This window comes from Lissotriton vulgaris, chromosome 2_1 (assembly GCF_964263255.1).
Source record: "Lissotriton vulgaris chromosome 2_1, aLisVul1.2, whole genome shotgun sequence".
NCBI classification, from domain to species: Eukaryota; Metazoa; Chordata; class Amphibia; order Caudata; family Salamandridae; genus Lissotriton; species Lissotriton vulgaris.
Genome location: NC_141687.1, coordinates 1,052,546,799 through 1,052,569,541, shown reverse-complemented (window position 1 = coordinate 1,052,569,541; position 22,743 = coordinate 1,052,546,799). Strand labels below are relative to the sequence as shown.

The window sequence follows — 22,743 nt, the reverse complement described above, 5'->3', positions numbered from 1 at the left end:
TTATTGAACAGATGCTTTTCTTTCCCTTCTCTCTCATCTTCTCCCTCACTCTCCCTTTTTTTCTCCTTTTCCTCCTGGGTGCTTCACAGATATTTTCGATTCCATGATTTGTTTTTTCGAAACTAGACCTCGTGGCTTTTCCCTGAATAGGTAAGCAGACTGTGAGGCTTCAGACGAGATGGGAGCGTTCCTAGGTCTTTTAATAGGATATTGTCATACATTTTTCTGTTTTATTTTACCGTTTTTGGTCCTGAGGAGAATCTCAAGAATAAGGGATTTGAAACGCGTAGACAACAGATTTTGCCAAATAGTGGCTTTGTAAATCAGATTTGTTTGTGTTATGCCCAATCATTGTAAATATTCCATTGGTTGTTTAGCAGTGTAAATATTGTATAGGGTGTACATAAGAGAAAAATTGTTCTTGGAAAGCCAACCAAAGTTTTGTTTGGCATTTTAGGTGCTTCTTTGGTGATATATTCGTCTCCCCTATGTTGTTCTGCACCAAGTAGGATGAGTGTGTTTGATGTGCTTTTGAGAGAGTGTGTTGTGTTAGATTGAATGAGTCTTGGAATGTTCATGAATTTAGTCACTGTGTCTAAATGTATTTACATTTCATGGTTGTTCACCACATGTAGTTAAGTGTTCCCCGTAGGAGTTAGTCATTGAAAAACATTTGTGCTACTGAAATAAAAGCAATTAATGAGCTTTCGGGTGTATTGTCTTGTGGTCTATGCACCTATGGTTAAATGAATGCTAAATACTAGATCAGTACTGGCATTCTTCTTGTTGTGTAGTAGCTCCTGAAAGCCAGCAGTAGGTGCCCACAAGGCACAGTGAAACATATCTTGCCCGTTATGATGTTCTACACAACAAAGTACCTTTTGGTTTGGGGAGAGGGATCCAGCAACATTGGACGGAGGCTGCGATGTCAGGCACTGTTGTTCTCCCAATTTTGAGGTCGAAGACAGTCTCAGCACCCAGCTCAGGCCCCCCAATACCCATTGGACACTGTACACTCAAGAGTGCAAGCGAGCTCAGGTCCCCTGGTTGCAAGCACAGGTCCACCGGGCTCTGCAAGCTTCCTCTTCACTCCCTGAACTCCTCACATCCCAGCACCACAGGTGACTGCTGATCTATATGAGCACACTGCTCTGCACGGCCTGATGATGGTGTACATCAGAACCATCCTTGTCCCAACCTACAATGACCTCCACCCATTTCTGCTGCACCCTGCCTGATCATTACCCTCTTGTGGAAACAGGGACATCCTTTGTGTCCCTGGGATCTCGTGAACACGAAGCCAGCTAGACGACCCTTGAAGAGTACTTAGGGACCGGGCCACAACAGTTGCCCGTTAGCTGCAGGCCAGCAGCGCCCAGGCAAAATCCATCAACAGATAGTCCCCTCCTGGAGCACCACAATCTCCAGGCCACCACAAGTCTGTGGATAATTCAGTTTCAGTCCCTCCTGTCATAATAATTCCACATGTCGATGTTCCAGGGATGATCCAGCATAGCATGGTTCCAAATCCAAAAGCATCTCAACTTTTGGAGGCCTGAGCACCAGTAATTATGCCCACAGTGGCCTTTGAAGATACCATCATTTCAAAAGGCCTCCTTTGAAATGCACTGGCTCTCTCCAAATTTCGTCCGGGGTGCCATTCTACCCCAGGAGGTTCCCTAACTTTCCCCATGGTAATTCAGTGCAAGAAGCAGGACGCGTCATAATGAACAAACCATACGGTGCCATTCATGACCCTTGCATGTAACACACACATGCACATGCCCTATCTCTTCCCAACACCACACTCAATCACCAGAGAGAACTCAAATATAGCAAGAGACTTTCAGAACCTGGGAACCTACCTTTTTAAATGCTAAGCCAAGTAACAGTAACATGTGTGCACAGGCTCCACCAGGGCAAACCTGTAGCACGATCAATGAGCTACCTCGGTGGATGGCACAACCAGTGCTACAAGCCCACAGAGGAGCATTCAAGGTACATGCCCTGGGTATATTCAGGGTTTTAAGTGGGATGAAAGACTGGGGGGTCTTGCAAAGGGGTGTGGCCAATATAAATAAGGGCCTGGCTTAAAAACATGTAAGCTAAAAATATGTGCTTAGGATACTGTACTGCCAGACTTGTAATTTGCTGTTTCTGTCATTGCATCAATATCAAGATATATGTTACAACAAGTAATATCATACCTACAAGAAGTCAGGACTATTGGGTTTCTCGATGGTTGTTAGTTGCAGAAGATAAATAAGCAGCAACTATGGTTTGTATATAATTTTGAAACAGCTTCCACTTAAAGCCCTGGTGACACCACGACAATGTTGCTGCTCCTGAGTTTCAAAAAGAGAAGGGAAATCCAGAGAGAAAATGACTCTCTTTAAAGGATTTACCTTCCCTACAACGCTCACCTGGCATAACGTCATGCCGTAACTTCTCCACTATTGAGACTGCAATGTGAGCACGCACAAATCAATGTGCCTGCTATCACTGCAGTCCGCAAAAAAACAGACCGCCTGGGCCAGGGCACAAAACAGAGTCCGACAGAGACCTGTTTTAAGACCCCCTTTGAAAAACAATTGTGCTCAGCACCAGTGAGACTGGGCCCACTTAAAGCCCTGGGTATATGTCTTACCCCTAGACTAGGGACTTACATCTAACCTGAATCAGCCAATCAAGTATACATCAATCACCAGTATGGATATGACAAGCACAGCGCTTTGGCACTGGCTGGCAGTGTCAAACACGCTCAAAGTCCTAAGCCAGCAAAACCAGGTCCAAACATGAGGTCGGAGGCCAAAACGGGTAAGAGGAGACCACACCAAAAGATGTTAGGTCTAACACTCATGATGTTGTATTTTAAATGAAATGCTCTAGCTATGCAAAACTCTTTTCATTCTCCTGATACCAAAGCTCCTCAGAGTGAACAGCAAACCATTTCACCATTTTAGTTCACAAGCAATTTCCTAAAACGAATCCTTTGTTTTGCACTTTGTATACAGAGACAAAATAATAACAGTAAAATCAATGCATAGCTAAATTGTACCATCCAATCGAGAGGCAGCATCAAATCTGAACCTTTGCCTGCTTTCAACAACCAATTAGGAGCAGCCTTACAGTCTGGATTCAGGAACAGCTTATAGCGCGAGCTCTGCTTGCAGTCCTCAGCTCTCGAAGGTAGTTGCATGGTTTATTCCCCCAGGCTGCACGTACATGAATATCATAATTCAGACAAGACATTGTGGGAAGGAAAGAGGAAATACCCAGTGGGGAAAGTCTTCAAGAGGGCGATACCAACATTCGAAAGAGACTGCTTTGTGAGACGTAATCCAGCAGCCGGCAAGCAGTTTGTTCATTTTTTCTGCACCTGTGAAATCCAGAGATGCTGCAGGCTGAGAGCGTGTCAAGGTGGCCCGCGGGGTTGCAGCAGCTGTGAGGAATGCTGTTCCGTCAGCGCGCGCGCAGCATCCCAGCATCCTAACATGAGCCTCCAAAGTTCGCGACACTGACGGCTTCTCCCGTGTGCGTGCCATGGAATGGTGCCACTCAGACGCGGCAGTTTTCACGCGCGGCGTGGATTTGCTTCGGTAGTACCTGCGGCTCGGAAGTGCACCCTCCAGACCTGGGAAAGACATGAGGAGATTTGTGTACTGCAAAGTGATTCTTGCCACGTCTCTGGTGTGGGTGCTTATGGATGTATTTTTGCTCTTGTACTTCAGCGAATGTAACAAATGCGATGACAAAAGGGACAGGTCCCTGCTGCCTGCTCTGAGGGGTAAGCCTACTTTTCACACCATATGCTTGCTCCCTTTCCGAGATTTTACTTTCATCTTGAGATAACGTTTAATGCACAGCCGCGCATGTTGAAATGGTGGCATGCCAATATACAAATAGTTATTGTGTAAATTAAAGCAACGTGGAACGTTGAAGTCAGAAGTTATTTGGCTTGTGTGATTGGTTTAGACGCCGGCAGGTTCTGTAGGCTTTTATTGCTCAGCCAAGGTGTCCATGCATGTGCTCAAATTTCAAAATCGATTTTCAGTTGGACGTGTCTTCAGTTTGTATTCTGAAGCAGTGTGACGTGTGTGTGCAGCAAAAGTAATCGGACTGGCTTCATTTATAACTGTTGTAGTGAATATCTCTTAAGAATGTCTTCACAATGAAGGCCCATGCTGGTCAGACTTTATTAATTAATATTTATGTGCAGTGTAGGCCCAAGACATAGATCTTTATCATAGGTCTGTAGGTTTCAGTTTTTTAATGAAATACTGTATTTTTTAGAATTGCTTGGTACTTTTTCCTTGGTATGCCCATATTTACTCATTAAATACGTAGAAAGGCATGGCAAGCACAATGCAAAAACAATAAAGTCCCACTCACAGGCGTTTTGGAGTAGGGAATAAAGTACTCCTGCACTACACTGTTACATACTCTTATTTGGCTTTGTGAATAGTCCCCAAAACCTCTAAAATTAGAATATTCATACACAATTAATATAAAGAGAAAGAATTGACCCCTCTTTGAAATTGTACCAATGAGGAGTTGGACACTTCCGGACAGATTTACATAGGCATGTAAAAATATGTAAATGAGTACTCCTTTAGTTCTACTTCTAAATACTCACAGATGTTTCATTTAATCCGATGCTTTATGTGCAGAGAGAATTCCTATGTTCAAAGTTGTAAAAATAGGAGACCAAAAAACATAGCCAAATTATGCATTTGACCTTATTAAAGCCGCAAGTACTTCATGTGAAAAAATAGATTCACGCGTGGTTTAACACAGTGTAAGGAAGCAGTTACAAGGAATAGCTACATGGCAACTCGAGTTACTCTGTTACATAAACGTGCAATATTTTTAATAAGGAGTTGCCTGTTGCAAGTAGTTTCAACACTCACTTGCACATTGTTAGAAGTATCTCAAAGAACTTTGAGTATGAATGAATGATATCCTGTAATAATTTCCACTGAAAACAAAATGCCCATTTGAATGAAGACAAGGGAAAGTGCACTATCACCTGCATCGAGGGTGGACTTCAAAAATCACGGATGGAAATAGAGTACACGTCAGGGATGGCAACCTGGTAGTAGCCAAGTGGCCCAATGATGCTTGTGTACCTTCCGTCAGCCATGGCCATTGCTCGCTGGAACTCTGCCCAAAAAGCAATTATAATCTCCCAACGTGCCAAAAAAGCAGTTATAATCTCCCAACATTCACTGTGTTGTAGGCCAAATGCTAAAGAGTGGCACTAAGCACAAACACAGTCTAGGGTCAAAGGGCAGCATTATATGTAACTGTATATGCAGCCTATTCCATATGGAGGATGTGTGGAATGGATGTGAGAAGACGTGGTCATGCCAGCCCCTCCACATTCTTATTGTACAAAGTGTTTATATATATATATATATATATATATATATATATAATAATTTTTTTTTGCAGTGGCGTGTTTCACTCTTTAACACACTTTTAAATATCTTTCTGGAAGAAAAGCTGGGTGTAATTTACTTTCCTCTACCCAGTCCTGCACAAGCCACAATAGTATCACTGTATAACTACATTATGTCTCTCAACATTACATCCCTCCACAATCTTTGAGTATGATGTGTTATACTTGTAGAGTTAACCGGCATAGCTTTCCAATTGCGTATTATACATGTATGTGGTAAATATAGGTAACTATTTAAACAAAGCGTCCTATAAACCCAATATCAGACACTCTTCATTACATTGTCTTCTATTTTAGAAGAACACATTATCAACGTGAGCTGCAGGCAGCAGGTGCAGTTTTTGAGCCAAGCTGTAAGCTGCAGAGTGCACAAGTAAACCAATTAATTACTCTGGGGGCACCTCGGGCTGCCTTCTGCCGCAACACACTGCCCATGGTGAAGTGGGTTAAGCTGATTGTAAAGAACATAATCCTTCTGTGTGGACTTTGTCTGTTTCTGTTACGCCTCATCTAGTACCTCGAATAATAAATTCAACTCTGGGCTTGATACGGATTAGCAGAAAAGTACTAAATTAAGAGAAACCGAGACAAAATTGAAGTAAAACTACAAGTCCCAGAATGCCAAGTGTTGGTTTTCCAGTCAGGCTACGATTACTTTATCATTGGCCTCGCCACTTGCTAGCCCTTGCCCTCTCAACGTGACGGTGCCTCGGAAGCTATTTTGAAAAAATCTAAGACACCTTTCCGTTTATGTTAAAGTGGACAAAAACCTGCATTCTTTAGGATGCGGCAAACCCAGCTGCCAAAGTCGCCCCATATCATGGTTGACACTTTTCATGCAGTACAGGATAATTAGCCAGCAGTATGTTGCCCTCTAGGAGATGTGGTATTATAATAACTTAGAATAAACATGCTCTCACAGTTCCCTGCATGTGCGGGGTTGATGGATAAAACACCACAAATGCCTAAAGGTGCCACATATTTCTGGGGCAGTTATAGGCTGAACAGTGCAAGAGCTCTCCCTCTGGAATGGCAGGGCGCAGAAACTTGCAAGCGTGGCGTAAACTTGTCAGATCACGGCTAATATCACGTTCAAGTCACTTTTACTTCATCTTGGGATCTATAAAAAATCCACGGAAACCCCAGTGGTTTCTCGTTACTTCCGCAAACAGATCTGCAGGTCATTGCATCTTCTCGTGAAGTAATTGTACTGAGAAGGGGACGGTGAATAAAACCTCAAACCCCAGCAAGCATGGAATGCTGCTCTTTCCAGTTACAATTAAGAATTGTCCGTGTGGCAGAGCTCGGTTTGTGCCAGGAAACCCCGAAACATAATGCATCGGTTTCAATGTGCATTGATTTAGCGAATCATTTAGACGCAATAATACGGAAGTCTATGGCTATAGGCAAGCGAGCGAAATACTGTCATTCATTTCCATGGTTCCCATGGAAACAAGTTAGTCTCTGTAGCCCTGCATATTCACTGTTATGGTGAGCTACCAATGATTAGGAATTTAGCGATAGATCTCAGGCGATTAATCATCACTGAGAATGCTTTTCTTCCTGTGATGTTTCAAGTACATTATTTTCTGTGACCTTTTAATGAAGTTTTAGATTTCTTCTATTTCGACTTATGTTCAAAATACCGCCAATTCGTGCATGTCCTCATAAACTGTTGATGCTCTTTTGATTCCCCTCAAAAGACGATATATTTGAGGTAAATCTCAGAAGTGAATGTGTTCTTAAAAAAAAAAAGTACTCGCTCTTTTATTTAAGACTGCTCCAGTGCGCTCGTTTTAGATATATGCTTCTGTTTCGAGGCACATTCACTTTGTATGTGCAACACACAGAAGCCGTGTAAAGTGGATGTTTGAGGCTTAGTTTAATTCGGAAGAGGGTTTAGAAGTTTGCAGAATTTTGAATAATTTCTCCAGCAAACATCTTCAAATGCTCAATTGTGAGATTAAATAATCATTTTAGATTGCGACGGGCTAGGACTGATTAAAGTGGTTTGCTTCTATATCCTGTATTGTAGCAGTATATATTAACAAGCATTTGTAATGCAATAGGTCTCACATTTGCGACAGTTTAAGCTATTGGCATTGTAAATGACAATTCCTTTTATTTATCGGTTTTGATAATTAACCCATGAATGAAAGGCATTATCATTTACAATGCCAATAGCTCAAACTCTTGTAAATGCGAGACCTATTTCACTTCAAAGAAGCCACCGCCATTACCCTGGCTGCTTGGAAAGTGAAAGTGGGTATGACAAGCTGCATGTTGCAGGAAAGCATGTCGGCCTGTAGTAGGGGAAACTCATTAAGGAAAATAGTGCTTACAGACTAAATAAGATATACAGTGTAACAACTGAAGAAAAAAGGTCAGTCCTCATGGGAGATTACAAATGAAGACAAGGTGGTACTAAGGAGGGGCTAACAAGCCTATTAGCGAATCAGAAGCAAGCATTTACAAAGGTCAATGACATAATTTAATGAAAAATATGGGCGGAGAGTGGGCGAAGCTTCAAGTCCATATTCTAATACTTTAAGAAACAAGGGTCCTAGAGTAGTGAGGAATGCAGTATGAGATAAATTCAAGGACTAGAATCAGTGCGTTGAATCAAGTCTGTCTACCCAGCCGGGTGACAGATTTTTATTTTGCAAGATAACAAAATGTGAGGTATACTATTCAGGAAAAGGACAGGTGATGGGGCACAGTCCTGTACCTCTCATCAGGTTAGAAAGAAGGGGTAGGAAAAAGATAGTAGGAGGGGAAATTACAGGCAAAAAGAGTGGAGCCAACTTTGCGACTTGTAACTGAGTGGAAAATACACAAGCTCACAATTACAGTGCCTACACACAATATACTCATGGGTGAATTATGTAGGGCTGTAGCATGTGTCGACGTTTCGATCCCCTGGCTCCTAATGAACCGGGATCATCATCAGGACTATCTACAGTAAAATTGCGTGGTTTAGAGCGACCACCTGTAGGATATAAGAGACAAGAAAGAAAGGAAAATTGATCAGGGATAGTCCATGATCAGGTTCACATTTCCAGCGCAACATGTCATGCTCATAGTCTAGAACAACTCCCTAATTATGACACAAATTCATATAAGCAGTGACATCATGTGTTTGTGACTTCAATGCAACATACAGTGAGGTCAACGGATTAGTGACAATGCGTTTGTACAGAGAGCGTGAGTGCAAGTGGTCATGCTAATTAATTAAAGCAGATCGGGTGGTGTGATAAAATCACAGTTCAATTTGGCCGTGGTCGAGTGTGCTCATTGGTGCTTTAAACGGCAGATGACTGAAACATCTGTGCTCAGAACTGGGGCTAGCAGTCGGTGTGCAATGCAGGTGCAAGGTTTTGTTACATCCTATGTACTGCAAGGGGTATCAGATTGAAAGTGTGAGTGAGCTATGTGAAGAGGAAAGGCAGTGTGGTGAGTCCTATATAATATAGAACGATTCCAGCCGATAGTTCATGTGAGCTATTTAAAGGGAAGGACCGTATCTAGATAGGACTAAGGAGGAGGTACGGGGGAGAACTTACAGTGTCTCAAGGCTGAATCAGGTTTTCAGTTTGAAAACCGGGGTCATGCACCGGTAATTTGCATGAGGAGTAAGGCGTGTCCACCTGTGGGTAATAAAACACAATTGAGGATGTGTTTTATGGGGGCAGTGAGGCTCGGTGCCGTGAGTTCAATATGAGGCATACCTAATTGGTGGCCGGAGCGTCCGCCAAGGGTGGGAGACCGAGTTGGTCTCTAACCAGCTTCTGCTGTTCACGGACAAGGTTCCGTAATCAAGGACCTGGCATCTAGAGTAGTGCAGCCTAGGTCTGTATCCCGCGGTGGGGTACTCAGCGTCTGTGGAGTAATACAGGGGAATTAACAAGGGCGCTCCGTGCCTGGGAGCCAATCAGCCAGGATGCAGGCTGGTGAATATTGGGGGCCACACTTACCTACAAGACGATCAATAGCGGCATGATACTGACGCGGTGGTCAGTTCAGGAAAAGGACGGCGTCCGAATGAGACGTCCCTCCGGTAGCATCGGTGGCTGGTTTGCCGACTGCACCGAGAGGTTTAAATAGAAACCAAGGGGCGGACTTCCCGCCTCGAGAACCGTGTCGGACATTTTGGGACTCGGTAAAGAATGCCTCCATCTTGGAATGGTGAATATTCATGCATTAAGACCAACACGAGTGCACGGGGAGTGATGTTGTATGTGCTCTATTGTGACATTTATACATTTAAAATTTCTATGAAGAACAGTAATGCTCATATGGTGTTTCTACTTATATATAGACATCAAGCATCACGTCATGCTCAGACCATTTGTAATTACAGTTCAATTGTTAAGCATCATGCCATGGTCAGACCATTTGTTATTACAGTTCAATTGTCCTTTGTGAATCTGCTAGAGTAACTAAGTCCAGTCCTCAGCTCTGTTGAGGCCATTGTTCATAGAATCAAAACGGATTATGCACTTTAGCTCTTCCTTATTTAAAAGGGTGGTCATGTTACCACCTCTAGGTGGTAGTTTCAAAGTCTTTGGAACAATCCATCTCATGTCGTCCTCGTGATGGTTTGCTTCTTTGAAGTGGTCGACCAAAGGGGCGTTAGGTGTTTGGCATCTGATCCGGCTCCTGTGTTGGCTTATGCGTGTCTTGATTTTCTGTGATGTCTGGCCGATGTATACTTTCTTACACGGGCAGTGAATTTGGTATATCACATTGCACGTGTTGCAATTGGAAAATGTTCTACATTCAAACGTGATGTTATTAAATGTCACTGATGTACCTTCAATTGCAAACTCGCAGACCACACAGCCACCACATTTATAATTACATTATAAACCTTTGACCCAGTTCCTGAGGCGGAAGCCGGGAACTGGAGGTACTCTGCTATTTTTAAAATTTACTTTTCGTGTGGTGTCACATTATTGCTCCTGTGTTTTTAAACAAAACAATCTACTTCCTACCTCGTAGCGCTCGCTCTCCCTCTTCGCGCACAGCTGATGTCAATAGCTGTTGGCGCCATTCTTTGATCTATCAGCCTGCCGCCGCCATCACCACCGGCGTGCACGCTGACTCCGCCCCCCTTCTCAGGCCACGCCCCGACCCTGCTATAAATACCGCTGATCCAATTGCGGTGGTTAGAAACCTTTGACCCAGTTCCTGAGGCGGAAGCCGGGAACTGGAGGTACTCTGCTATTTTTAAAATTTACTTTTCGTGTGGTGTCACATTATTGCTCCTGTGTTTTTAAACAAAACAATCTACTTCCTACCTCGTAACGCTCGCTCTCCCTCTTCGCGCACAGCTGATGTCAATAGCTGTTGGCGCCATTCTTTGATCTATCAGCCTGCCGCCGCCATCACCACCGGCGTGCACGCTGACTCCGCCCCCCTTCTCAGGCCACGCCCCCGACCCTGCTATAAATACCGCTGATCCAATTGCGGTGGTTAGAAACCTTTGACCCAGTTCCTGAGGCGGAAGCCGGGAACTGGAGGTACTCTGCTATTTTTAAAATTTACTTTTCGTGTGGTGTCACATTATTGCTCCTGTGTTTTTAAACAAAACAATCTACTTCCTACCTCGTAGCGCTCGCTCTCCCTCTTCGCGCACAGCTGATGTCAATAGCTGTTGGCGCCATTCTTTGATCTATCAGCCTGCCGCCGCCATCACCACCGGCGTGCACGCTGACTCCGCCCCCCTTCTCAGGCCACGCCCCCCGACCCTGCTATAAATACCGCTGATCCAATTGCGGTGGTTAGAAACCTTTGACCCAGTTCCTGAGGCGGAAGCCGGGAACTGGAGGTACTCTGCTATTTTTAAAATTTACTTTTCGTGTGGTGTCACATTATTGCTCCTGTGTTTTTAAACAAAACAATCCACTTCCTACCTCGTAGCGCTCGCTCTTCCTCTTCGCGCACAGCTGATGTCAATAGCTGTTGGCGCCATTCTTTGATCTATCAGCCTGCCGCCGCCATCACCACCGGCGTGCACGCTGACTCCGCCCCCTTCTCAGGCCATGCCCCCCGACCCTGCTATAAATACCGCTGATCCAATTGCGGTGGTTAGAAACCTTTGACCCAGTTCCTGAGGCGGAAGCCGGGAACTGGAGGTACTCTGCTATTTTTAAAATTTACTTTTCGTGTGGTGTCACATTATTGCTCCTGTGTTTTTAAACAAAACAATCCACTTCCTACCTCGTAGCGCTCGCTCTCCCTCTTCGCGCACAGCTGATGTCAATAGCTGTTGGCGCCATTCTTTGATCTATCAGCCTGCCGCCGCCATCACCACCGGCGTGCACGCTGACTCCGCCCCCCTTCTCAGGCCACGCCCCCCGACCCTGCTATAAATACCGCTGATCCAATTGCGGTGGTTAGAAACCTTTGACCCAGTTCCTGAGGCGGAAGCCGGGAACTGGAGGTACTCTGCTATTTTTAAAATTTACTTTTCGTGTGGTGTCACATTATTGCTCCTGTGTTTTTAAACAAAACAATCCACTTCCTACCTCGTAGCGCTCGCTCTCCCTCTTCGCGCACAGCTGATGTCAATAGCTGTTGGCGCCATTCTTTGATCTATCAGCCTGCCGCCGCCATCACCACCGGCGTGCACGCTGACTCCGCCCCCTTCTCAGGCCACGCCCCCTCTGTCCCCCATAAATGTGCCTGCACAGGACGCGCAGCGGACGAGCGCAGAGCGAGCGCCGTTTGCGCGCCGAAGGCGCGCCTAAGGCAAGCCCGTCTGTGCCCGTCCGGGCCCAGACGGCCTTAGGCCTAGCTACTATGCCCAATCCGCAAAATCGCATCTCATACTCCAGAGGCACACTGCTTGCCTGGAACCCGGAAAAACACCCCCAGTGCAAATACATCCTCAAGGAGGACACCCCCTATGTAGGATGTATCCTCTGCGATAAACTTGAGGAAACAGAACGCCACCAAGGACTCCGGCTTGCCCTTCTTAATTGCAGATCCTTAGTAAAGCATGCTCACGAAATCAACATCCTCGTTCAGGACTCGCTCCTAGATCTATTGTTTCTAACGGAAACCTGGCTGACCCCGCATAGCGACTTCGATGTGGCTAATGCAACCCCCCCCGGTTACCAAATATGTTGCCTGAATAGATCAATCGGTAGAGGTGGCGGCTTAGCCATACTCTACAAAGATCACCTTAAATGTAGAATCGAGACCGGAACTGTGAAAGACTGCGAGAACTGCCACTTCACAATCCAGATCTCACCATCTACCTCCCTTTCGGGACTGCTTGTGTATCGACCTCCAGGCTCCCTAGGCGAATTCACCAGCACTTTGATGGACTACATCTTACTTAAGACCATCTCAGTCTCTAACTTTCTCCTCCTAGGGGATTTTAATATGCACTTCCTGGACCCCACGGACAATGCCGCAGCAAACTTGCTCGCGGATCTCACCACAGCTGACCTCCTCCTCCAAAACCCCAAACCCACCCATGAGAAAGGTCAACTCCTGGACCCCATCTTCTCCAACATCGGGAACCTGTACGCCCAGGACCCCACCCCTCTGCCTTGGACAGACCATATGCTAATTCCTATGCACTGGTCACTCGAAACGAAACCCGTGCCCAAACAAAAAACAAGGGTTCAAGCCAGAAGATGGCACAAGCTAGTACCAGAGGAATGGGAGGCCAAACTACGCGACACCATCGCCCCTTTGTCCACAGACCCAAACACCGCGGACAGAGAATTGATGGATTGGCTAGTCCGACCCCTAGATAGCTCCATTCCACTGACTAGCACGCTCAAACACGTGAAAAGAATCTGCCCCTCTCCCTGGTACACACCCGCCCTTACCACTCTTAAAAAACAATGCAAAAAGACAGAACGCACGTGGAGGAAAAACAAGTCAGCAGAAGAGAAAAGCGTCTATCACCACTCCATGAAAACTTACAAACTAGCCTTACAAGACGCCAAAAGGACTTACTATGAGGAAAAAATAAAAAAACTCCTCCTGCTCTTCCAAGGAGACCTTTTCCATTCTCAAAGATCTCCTCCATGTCCCGGACCCCCCACAGAAACCTATGGACCCCAAAGAAGCGGGGGAAAAATGCGTCAAGTTAGCCACCTTCTTCGACGAAAAGATTAAAAAAATTCTAATCTCCCTCCCACCCGCCAACTCCGATGCCTTAGAGAGAGACAAGGAGCAGATACCCAACGTCGACAAACCCTCCCTGGAGTCACTTGGCCCAGTTACAGAAGAAGAAGTAAGAGTCATACTTACCTCAATTAAGAGCGGAGCCCCGAGTGACCCAGTCCCCATACGTTTCGCCAAAAACATCACGCAGACTATAGTTCCCCAACTGACAGCCCTGATTAATATCTCACTGGAACAGGGAGAGGTCCCATCTAATTGGAAGGAAGCTGTCGTCAAAGCGCTCCTCAAGAAACCGTCGCTCGACCCCACAGACCTCTCCAACTATAGACCTATCTCACTTCTTCCTTGGATAGGGAAAGTCGCCGAAAAACTAGCAAATAAAAAGCTGTCATACTATCTTGAGTCAAACCATCTCCTCAACGACTCACAGACAGGCTTTAGACCAGGTCAGGGCACGGACACTGCCCTTCTCGTGGCAGTAGAAAGAACTAGGGAAATCATCGACACAGGAGGATCAGTGGCAGTGGTCCTCCTAGACCTGAGTGCGGCCTTTGACACGGTCAGTCACCAGGTCCTAACCCACCGTCTAGGGACTGTTGGGGTTAAAGGCAGAGCTCTGAAGTGGCTATCGTCCTTTCTCTCTCGACGCTCCTACCAAGTATGTGAAGGCGAAAGTCGCTCTCCTTCTATCCCCCTCCAGTGCGGCGTGCCTCAGGGCTCCTCCCTGAGCCCTACGTTGTTTAACGTTTACATGGCCCCACTGGAGGAACTCGTCGCACCATATGGAGTCACCATCGTCAGCTACGCCGACGATACACAACTGGTGGTGACACTCTCCCACCCCAAGCTTGAGCCCTCCAATCTCCACGACTGCCTTTCCAGCGTATATCAGTGGATGAGTGACTCTGCTTTAAAGCTAAATGGCTCTAAGACAGAGATCCTGCTCTTAGGACAAAAAACCACGAACCTCCCCTCTAACATCTGGCCCGCCTGCATGGGTGAACCCCCCACTCCCAAGAAGGAGGTCAAGAGTCTCGGAGTGTGGCTGGAGACCGACCTGACTTTCAGGACTCAGGCAAGAAAGACGGCCGGCACTTGCTACGGTCTACTTAAATCTTGCAGGAAGGTAATTCCACTTCTACCTTTCCAGTCGCGCCTCATGCTGATCCAGGGCCTAATTCTATCGAGGCTGGATTACAGCAATGCCATCTACCTGGGCGCCCCAGAATCCACCCTGCAAACGCTGCAAAAAGCTCAAAACGCCGCAGCTCGTCTCCTGACAAACACCCCGGCCAGATCATCTGCCAAGCCCGCCCTGAGGAAGCTGCACTGGCTTCCGATCAGGGAAAGGGTCATTTTCAAAGCCCTCTGTCTCGCCCACAAAGTTCTCCATAACACTGGCCCTCCCATACTAAACAACTGGATCACCCCCTACAGACCCACGAGAGCGCTCCGCTCGGAGCACGGAAACCTCATTACGATCCCCAAGGTAAAAAAGGCCCGCATAGGTGGCCGCCGCTTCTCGGTAAACACTGGAAACAAGTGGAATGCACTCCCTCTGAGCCTCAGAAAAGAACCCAACCTCCTCCGGTTCAGAAAAGCCCTCAAAACTCTACTCTTCCCTTAAACTGACACTCTCCCGAATTTCACCTTCGTGAGTAAAAAGGTTTTTAGCGCTGGGATACCCACTGGGTGACTACGCGCTCTACAAAACAATAAATAAATAAATAAATAAAAATAATGGCCTACAATGGGGGACAGACCCTAGCAGTACTCTAAGGTGCCGGTATGATCAGGTGTGGGTAGTGCAGCTCTTACCAAATGGTCTTTTAGGTTTTTACTTTTCTTAAAAGCAAAGAGCGGTTTGTCCAAGCTAAGAACCACAGCATTAATCACTGGCCAATGATGCAAAATCATTTTTCTTAAGCTATTGGATATGGGAGAGAATGTGGTAACGCACGGTATACGTTCTAATTCTGTCTTCTGTTTGGGCACTAGGAGTACTTCTCTCGGGCAATACCATGCTCTCTTTAGGGCATTTTTAACAATTCTGCGGGGATACCCTCGATCCTTCAGTTTGGTGGCCAGGATGTTTGCTTCCCTGAAGTAGTCTTCTCTGCACGAATACAGTATGCTTCGCAGAGCAGCACATGCAGTGCCCGGGCACAACCTAAAAAGGACAAATTGAGGTTGTAGAAGTAATTCAACTGAATGCCAGTGTTCTAGGAGTGGGCTATCAAGCCAAAATGAAATAGATTGTATTTTAAAACGTTGCATCATATTGACCAATGTCACTTCAATGTTTCATTGCAAACGTATGATTACATTTTCCTTGATTAAAAATAATGGTATCCCTTAAAAGGTGACATTTTTATAGTAAAAGTTTTGAAACAAGTGTTGGCTAGTTGTGGGTTTTTGTGGTTCTACATAGAGATGCATGTTTTTATGAATACTTAACTAAACGCCATTAAAGCGCCACTAGGGTAAGAGGCTCTGGTCTGGTTAAACATAAACACCCGTGGGCTGCCCATATGAGACTTACCCCATATGTAGCCCGGTACCTGTGTACAGGTAGCTTGTCTCAGAAGAGACTCTTTAACTATTGGTGCTAACCAGGATTAGGCCTTATAATGTGAGGGGTCATTCATAGTGTAGGTCTGAAGTGCATAATGGGAAATTTATTGAGCTTCCTAGTTTTGTACATTATAGGCAACATCTGCCCTAAAGTACAGTTTCGCCCCACTTAGGCCTACAGTGTCCAGCAGTGCTTACATTTTAAAAGAATAAGAGACAGGGTCCACAATTTTTTCAGGAGCCTGCCGCTTCCAAATGCCTGGGTTGTTTCTGTACTGTATATTTGCTGTGCACCAGTTTTATGCATTTTGTATGCAGCCTCAGCTGATAATATTACCTGGGGCCACACTTTTTATTGTCTACGTTCCTGGAAATATGGAACACAAGTCAACTTGAGCCTGTTGACATGCAGACTACATACAACTCTCTGAGCTGTTTCACACTTCAGAGGAAACGCCACTTTTAGTGGCATTGTAAGGGTACCGTGAGCCTAGGAATGTGGTCCTCACTGTCCCATTTAGGTAGTAAAATACAGCCGTAATTTTGGTGCTGAGGGCCCCAAAGAATCCTTATAGTTATATTAAATCGCCCATAGGAAATTGTTGGATTTAATGTAACCATTAATTTGATACTTTGAATGATATATCCAGCTAGCTCCAATCCAAAGTTAGACTTTATTACATTTAATAAAGTCTTACCCATTTAAGCCCATGGTGCTAGCAGCACTACTGTAGGGAAAAATGATTATGGTTGTTTTTCCCCTCTCTGGTATATAAAACATCTTTTATATTGTTCCTAGTTATAACTATGCACTCTACTCTTAGGGCACCTAGGGCAGACCTTAGTGGTGACTTATAAGTAATAACAGGGTGGCTTTGTACTTTAGAAGTGCATTTAATTCCAAAGTCAAATTTGGACACAGACCTGTCTTAAAAATTACATCAGAGACCACAGTAGTGCACACATATGTGCATAAGGCCACTGGGGTCTCTAAATCTACATGCCCTACCATATACTAGGGACTTATAGGTAGGACTGTCCTCACGAATTAGAATTATACCACTTAGAAAATACCTTCAGAGTATAGAGTACTGGCCATCGACTTGGTTAGCAGTGCCCCAGGAACTTTTAGAGTCAGTAAATACCAGCATAGAGTACTTTAAAAAACAAAGACAAAACACCAATGGGACAATAATGCATTGAATGTTGTTGTGTACAGCAAATTTGAATTACTAGCCCATATCACTTCCCCATAGCAGGCCTTGGACTGCTCTGTTTCACTACCATGAGAGAGCCCATTGCAAGAATGGGGTACTTTGTGCACAGTTAAGATAATTGCAAAGTTATTACATGTGAAGAACTTCCATCCTTCACAACTGATAACCCAATTCCATGCGCATAGTAAGCATTATGATTAAAAGATATTCCTCCAGGGAGAAGACTCCCAGGGTATGGAGAACATTATGCTTTTGTTTTTCTAAGGCATCATTCTGCTTAATTTTGCCAAATTAATGTAGACCCTGTCCCCCTTAGGAGTTGTTTTGAAGTATTGGCAATAGAAGAAGTACCGGAAAGGGTGGAGGATCCACTTATAAGGAGCAAGGAGAATGATAAATGAGGATCGGCAACCAAGGAAAATGAGTACAAATCACTGGCAGGCATTCTATTGGCCTAAAGAGAGAGATTAAGAGTTACTTTGAAGTTTCAGGGGCCATTCGGGTCGACATTCAAGCCTCATACTCCAAGTTACCTCAGGAACTGGATGAGGTTGCCTCCCGTACTATAGCACTGGAAGAGGAAGTTGGATCTATAAGGCACGATGTGGCATAAATGCCACTGAGATTAACTTGCTGGTCACACAAAACCAAACTCTAAGGGAAGACTTTGAGTTTAAGGTGCTAACTGGTCCTTAGAGGTGAAATGGTGCCTCTTGGAGAGCAACCATGACTTAGAGGACTGTTTCTCAATAGGGTCTGGTTGCGTTCAACATGTTCTGATGATGAGGGTAGTGGCCATGGTACTAGAAAACACACCTGAAAGTGCAGCACCTACCAAGGATAATGGGACAATTAAATTATTGAACAAGTGCAACTTGAACAGCTGCAACAAGATTCAGTGGCTGAGCAAGTTGAGACAGTTGGTCATACATAAGGGGTTGGGTGAATCTTGGATGACCCAATCCCTTCCACCTAAACAGACTGTGAAGAAAATGTACTGGGATTGGGTGCAGAAGGAGGAATTACAGGGCCTAAGTGGGGGTTTCTAACTGACCATTTTCTGGTTCACAAGCCTGTTAGGAAGCTTGAACCGTTTTTGGATTTTATCCAATCCCCCAGAGATAGAGCTCTTTTCTTAAAGTTCAGGCATGGAACATTACCAATAAACTCATTTACTGAGAATTGGAAATCTTCAAGGCCCCATCAGGCAACTTGTCCATGTTGTCCATGCCCTAAAGAGTCTCTACCCCACTTTTTGTTTGCCTGCACAGCCTATAAGGCGGCCAGAAGAAGATGGCTGAAGCCGATATGTAATGACCTGGGCTTTAGACAACATAGTAAGGCCCTGCGCATACTCACAACAGATGTAACATCTTTGACCATTGTATGTGGGGTTGCAAAATTTCTGGGAAAAGCCTGGCAGATACGCACAAAGCTGATAAATAAGAATCTGAACATGACAATCGAAAACTAAACCTGATTATTGTACCCAAATTGCCATAGCACATTAGTCCCTTTCTGGGTTTTTAATTGTACATGCGTTTTTTTTAAATTGTATTTATGATCTGTATCTTGTTTTTATGAATTTTATGGGTTGTTTGTACATGGAAAATGTATTTACTTGTATGATAAATTTTTATCGAATAAAGTACTACAACAGCATCCAGAGATTCCAGTTGCAAGGTCGTAAGAACCTTGTATTGTAGAGTGATCGCTCCAACAATTCTGGGCTAATGGTGAAAGCCAGCAGGCAGAGTCATAATATTCCCTTTTTGTATTTGGCTCCTTGCTGGAGCTTAGAACATTGTGTCTGTGTCCCAGAAAAGAGGCAGACACTATTTGGACTGTTCCTTTGGTATTGTCTAGTGACCAAAATAATCCCAATAGTGTCTGGCTCCTTGCTGGGGCACAAGCACACAACTCCTTCCTCTTGCAGTGCTTATCAAGGAGACATAAACATTATGGGATGGAGAGCTGGAGTCTCTCTCTAAACTGTGCCTCCTGATTAATTTGTTCTCTTGGCAAATTGGGAGCAGTGGTGGGAGGGAGAGTGGGAGGGTCTGGGATGTTCCACCTTTCCTCTTTCCACTTCCATCCCTCCTTGCATCCTCACCTCCTGAAAAATATGGATTGAGCTGGAGGCCATGGCTAGCAGGGAGCTGGGGCAGTATTAACTGAACTTAACATCTTCTCTCTTCTTATCCACCATTTTGATCATTGTAACGATCAAAACACACACACACACACACACACACACACACATATATATATATATATATATATATATATATATATATATATATACATATACATATGTATATATATATATATATATATATATATATATATATATATATATACATATGTATATAGTCATTAGTGCGATGGAATCCTATTTTGGGGTGCCACACTTCTGATCTGGCCCTCCATTACTTTTCAGAAAGCTCCATGCATGAGGAATGCTCTGGTAAAAACCTGTCCTGAAATTGTGACCAGAAGTAGCTTGTTACAGCCAGAACATGGATGCTATAAAGACAGCTCTTGCAGAGCATGCAAATTTGGCAAGAACCTCAGCGAATATATTATTTATCCCATTCTGTGAGAAACCACAATAGATAAAAGGAGTGTACAACTACAAAACTGAATTTGCGGTTTGTCTTAGAATGTGACAGCAGCCTGCAGTTTGTGAGGACCACCGGTTTACAGGTTCACAAGAAGGTGCTTCAACATATGAGAGCCATTCCCAACAGGGATCAGAGGTACCCAGTTGCGATGCATTTTGTGAGCACCATAACAGCAATGTAAATCACATCAGATATTTTGTGATTGATGCTGTTCCTAAACTGATTCGGTAAGGCAACTCAGATAGGTTTCTAAGCCAACTTGAGACACGTTATATTTTGAACCTCGATGCCATAGCTTCCAATGGGCTTATTACAGCTTATGATTTTTTCAATTATCTTTAGAGGTTTACCTTGAATGTATAATAATGTATTCATCTCCGGCATACTTGTGGGTTTTTGTTATGAGTGGTTCCTACTTTAGCTCTTTTAGGGATTTTTGCTGCCCCTCCCCTTTATTATTTATGTTTATTCATGCAATTTTTGATGGACCCGCCCACTGAAATCATAGGTTTCATCTCTTTCCGTGCCTGCAGACATGCAAGCAGGGAAAAACATGAAACAATTGCTCCGGCACCGAGGGGCTGCTTTTTCAGCACCTTCTTCCGTGCAGCAGCAATGCCGGCTCCCGCAGTAGGTTTCCCATGCAATCCGAGGGATAAGAGAAGAACAAAGCAACATAAAGTCCAGAAAAGGCAGTAAGAGGGAGAATAAAGGTAAGCAATGAGCAGAAAAAGGCAGTATAAACATCCGCAACAAGCAGACAGAGGCAAAATTAAGGTCAGAAATTAGAAGGAAGAGGCAAACTAGAGGTCCGACGATACCTGAATACAGATACCAGACCTGGCATTACGCCCGAATTTGAGAATCTCTAAGAATCCTATTTTATCAAAGACGCCGATAGAACATATCAGATTTTACACACCCTGAGGAAGCCCCAGGCCGGATGGCCATGTAAGGGGGCGAAACATGTGTTGGCTGTTTTCTTCCTTCACCCACTCTGAGAATAGAGACCGAATACACTTATAAACACTTCATGTCAAATTAGTGCATCATTGGAATCTTTTCCAGGAAAAATCCAAGATGAAAAGCCTCTTGCCTAGACAACCCTGTTGAATCTTGCTTACCATAGGTATTAGGGGCCGCTCCCCCTGTCAAGGGCGAGAACCAGATCAAGAGAAAAACATACGCTCCATCTATCGGCTAGTAAGAAATTGGGCCCTTCTACTCCTTCTCTCTTTAAACGAAAGTCCTCTGTAGGTAGCACGACAAACACAGTAAAAGTGTGAATTTTGCAGTATCTATGTGTGATAGAAAATGAGGACCTATCTTATCCAATTGTCAAGCATTTTTGGGAACACATGAAGGGAAGACACAAGAATTGACCTACTTTACAATCAAAGACAAAGCTGGATAACGAGGGGGCAATTGAGAATTAAATCTAAGAAGGATGGAATCAAGACTTATGATATCCATGGGTACAGAGGCCCCCTTTGGACATCATTTGTATGCTGAACTGTCCGTCTTTGATATAAATAAGAGTAGAAATTGAAGTCATGTACACACCATCCAGGCTGTCCAGTAACTATAGAACAAAGCTGTTACATTAGAATATGATCAATTGTCTCTATATCTCAAACACATGTCATTTATTTCCTCTTTTCCCACTATGGGGATCTTCCTAATCTCACCTCTCTATCCTTCCTTCTCTGAGCATTAGATCATACACATAAATTGTCTCTTTAGACATCCCCGCTTGTTATCACTATTTAGAGACACGATCAACAGCCACATCCTACATTTTAACATACATTTGTAGAGTGATTTTATTTGTAATGTTATCTAATACATGTGCTTTTTACTGACCTTTTCAGGGAAGATGGAATAAACCAACTAACACTGACACTTTTTGTATCTTGAGCACTTTTTATAAGATATATGATAGAATAGATGGCATTACTTTAATCATCAGCAATTTAATTCATGACATATGCACTTTAATGATCCTCCGGGATCTGGTGCAATCAAATAGCATTAGCACTTCAAATTCACAATGAGCACTTTTTTGTACAGTTTAAATTATGCTGTGTACACGTTTGCCTCATTCCCTCGATGTACCACTGCTAAGTTTAACTGTATCATCGTTTTCCCCCACGCTCATAGCAATGGAAATTAATATACAACAATATATTTTGTGAACTTAAAGGTCCTTTGGATCTGCACGATGAGTACTTTATTGATAATTCAGAGGATGAACTGATGACCTTAGCTAATTGCAATAAGTAATGGATTAGATTTAAAAACTTTTTTCGGTATGTATATAACAGCCATAAAAGTGTACATACATAAAAACTGGTTACAATACTCACAGATGATATCAAATCAGGATAAAAAAGGTAAGGCTGATAATACTTGACATACACCACTGCCCAAAGTTAATCACATCTAAAAACTAATGAATATTTTTGTTTTGGAAAAGGCAATACAATATCTTAAAAACATTATTGAGTCATCACTATCTAGATACTACAATGCTTTTGCGTGTATTAAAAGCGTTAATAAAATGAAGTGCCACATTAAAACAAACCCTGGCATCATGTAGCTCGGACAGATATTTTATTGCGGGTGGTATGAACCACTGCCATTCGTCAGCAAAAGTGGTTTTACATAGTAATTTCTGAAACCAGAATAAAAGCCACAGAACAACATAAAGTGCACAGTG

At 44.0% G+C, this 22,743-nt stretch overlaps 1 protein-coding gene across 2 annotated transcripts in view; it reads left to right on the top strand.

Moving 5' to 3' along the window:
* Positions 1-3,481: 3,481 nt before the first annotated feature.
* The window catches only part of GALNT13 (polypeptide N-acetylgalactosaminyltransferase 13), a 1,171,447-nt gene continuing 1,152,185 nt past the window's right edge, over positions 3,482-22,743 (top strand). Inside the window, exon 1 of one of the 2 annotated variants that reach the window (XM_086956678.1) lies at positions 3,482-3,787. In XM_086956678.1, coding sequence (XP_086812804.1) covers positions 3,646-3,787 — 142 coding nt within the window. In that variant the 5' untranslated portion in view covers positions 3,482-3,645. The remainder of the gene's footprint in view (positions 3,788-22,743) is intronic. The other variant, XM_086956679.1, reaches the window with a different exon arrangement.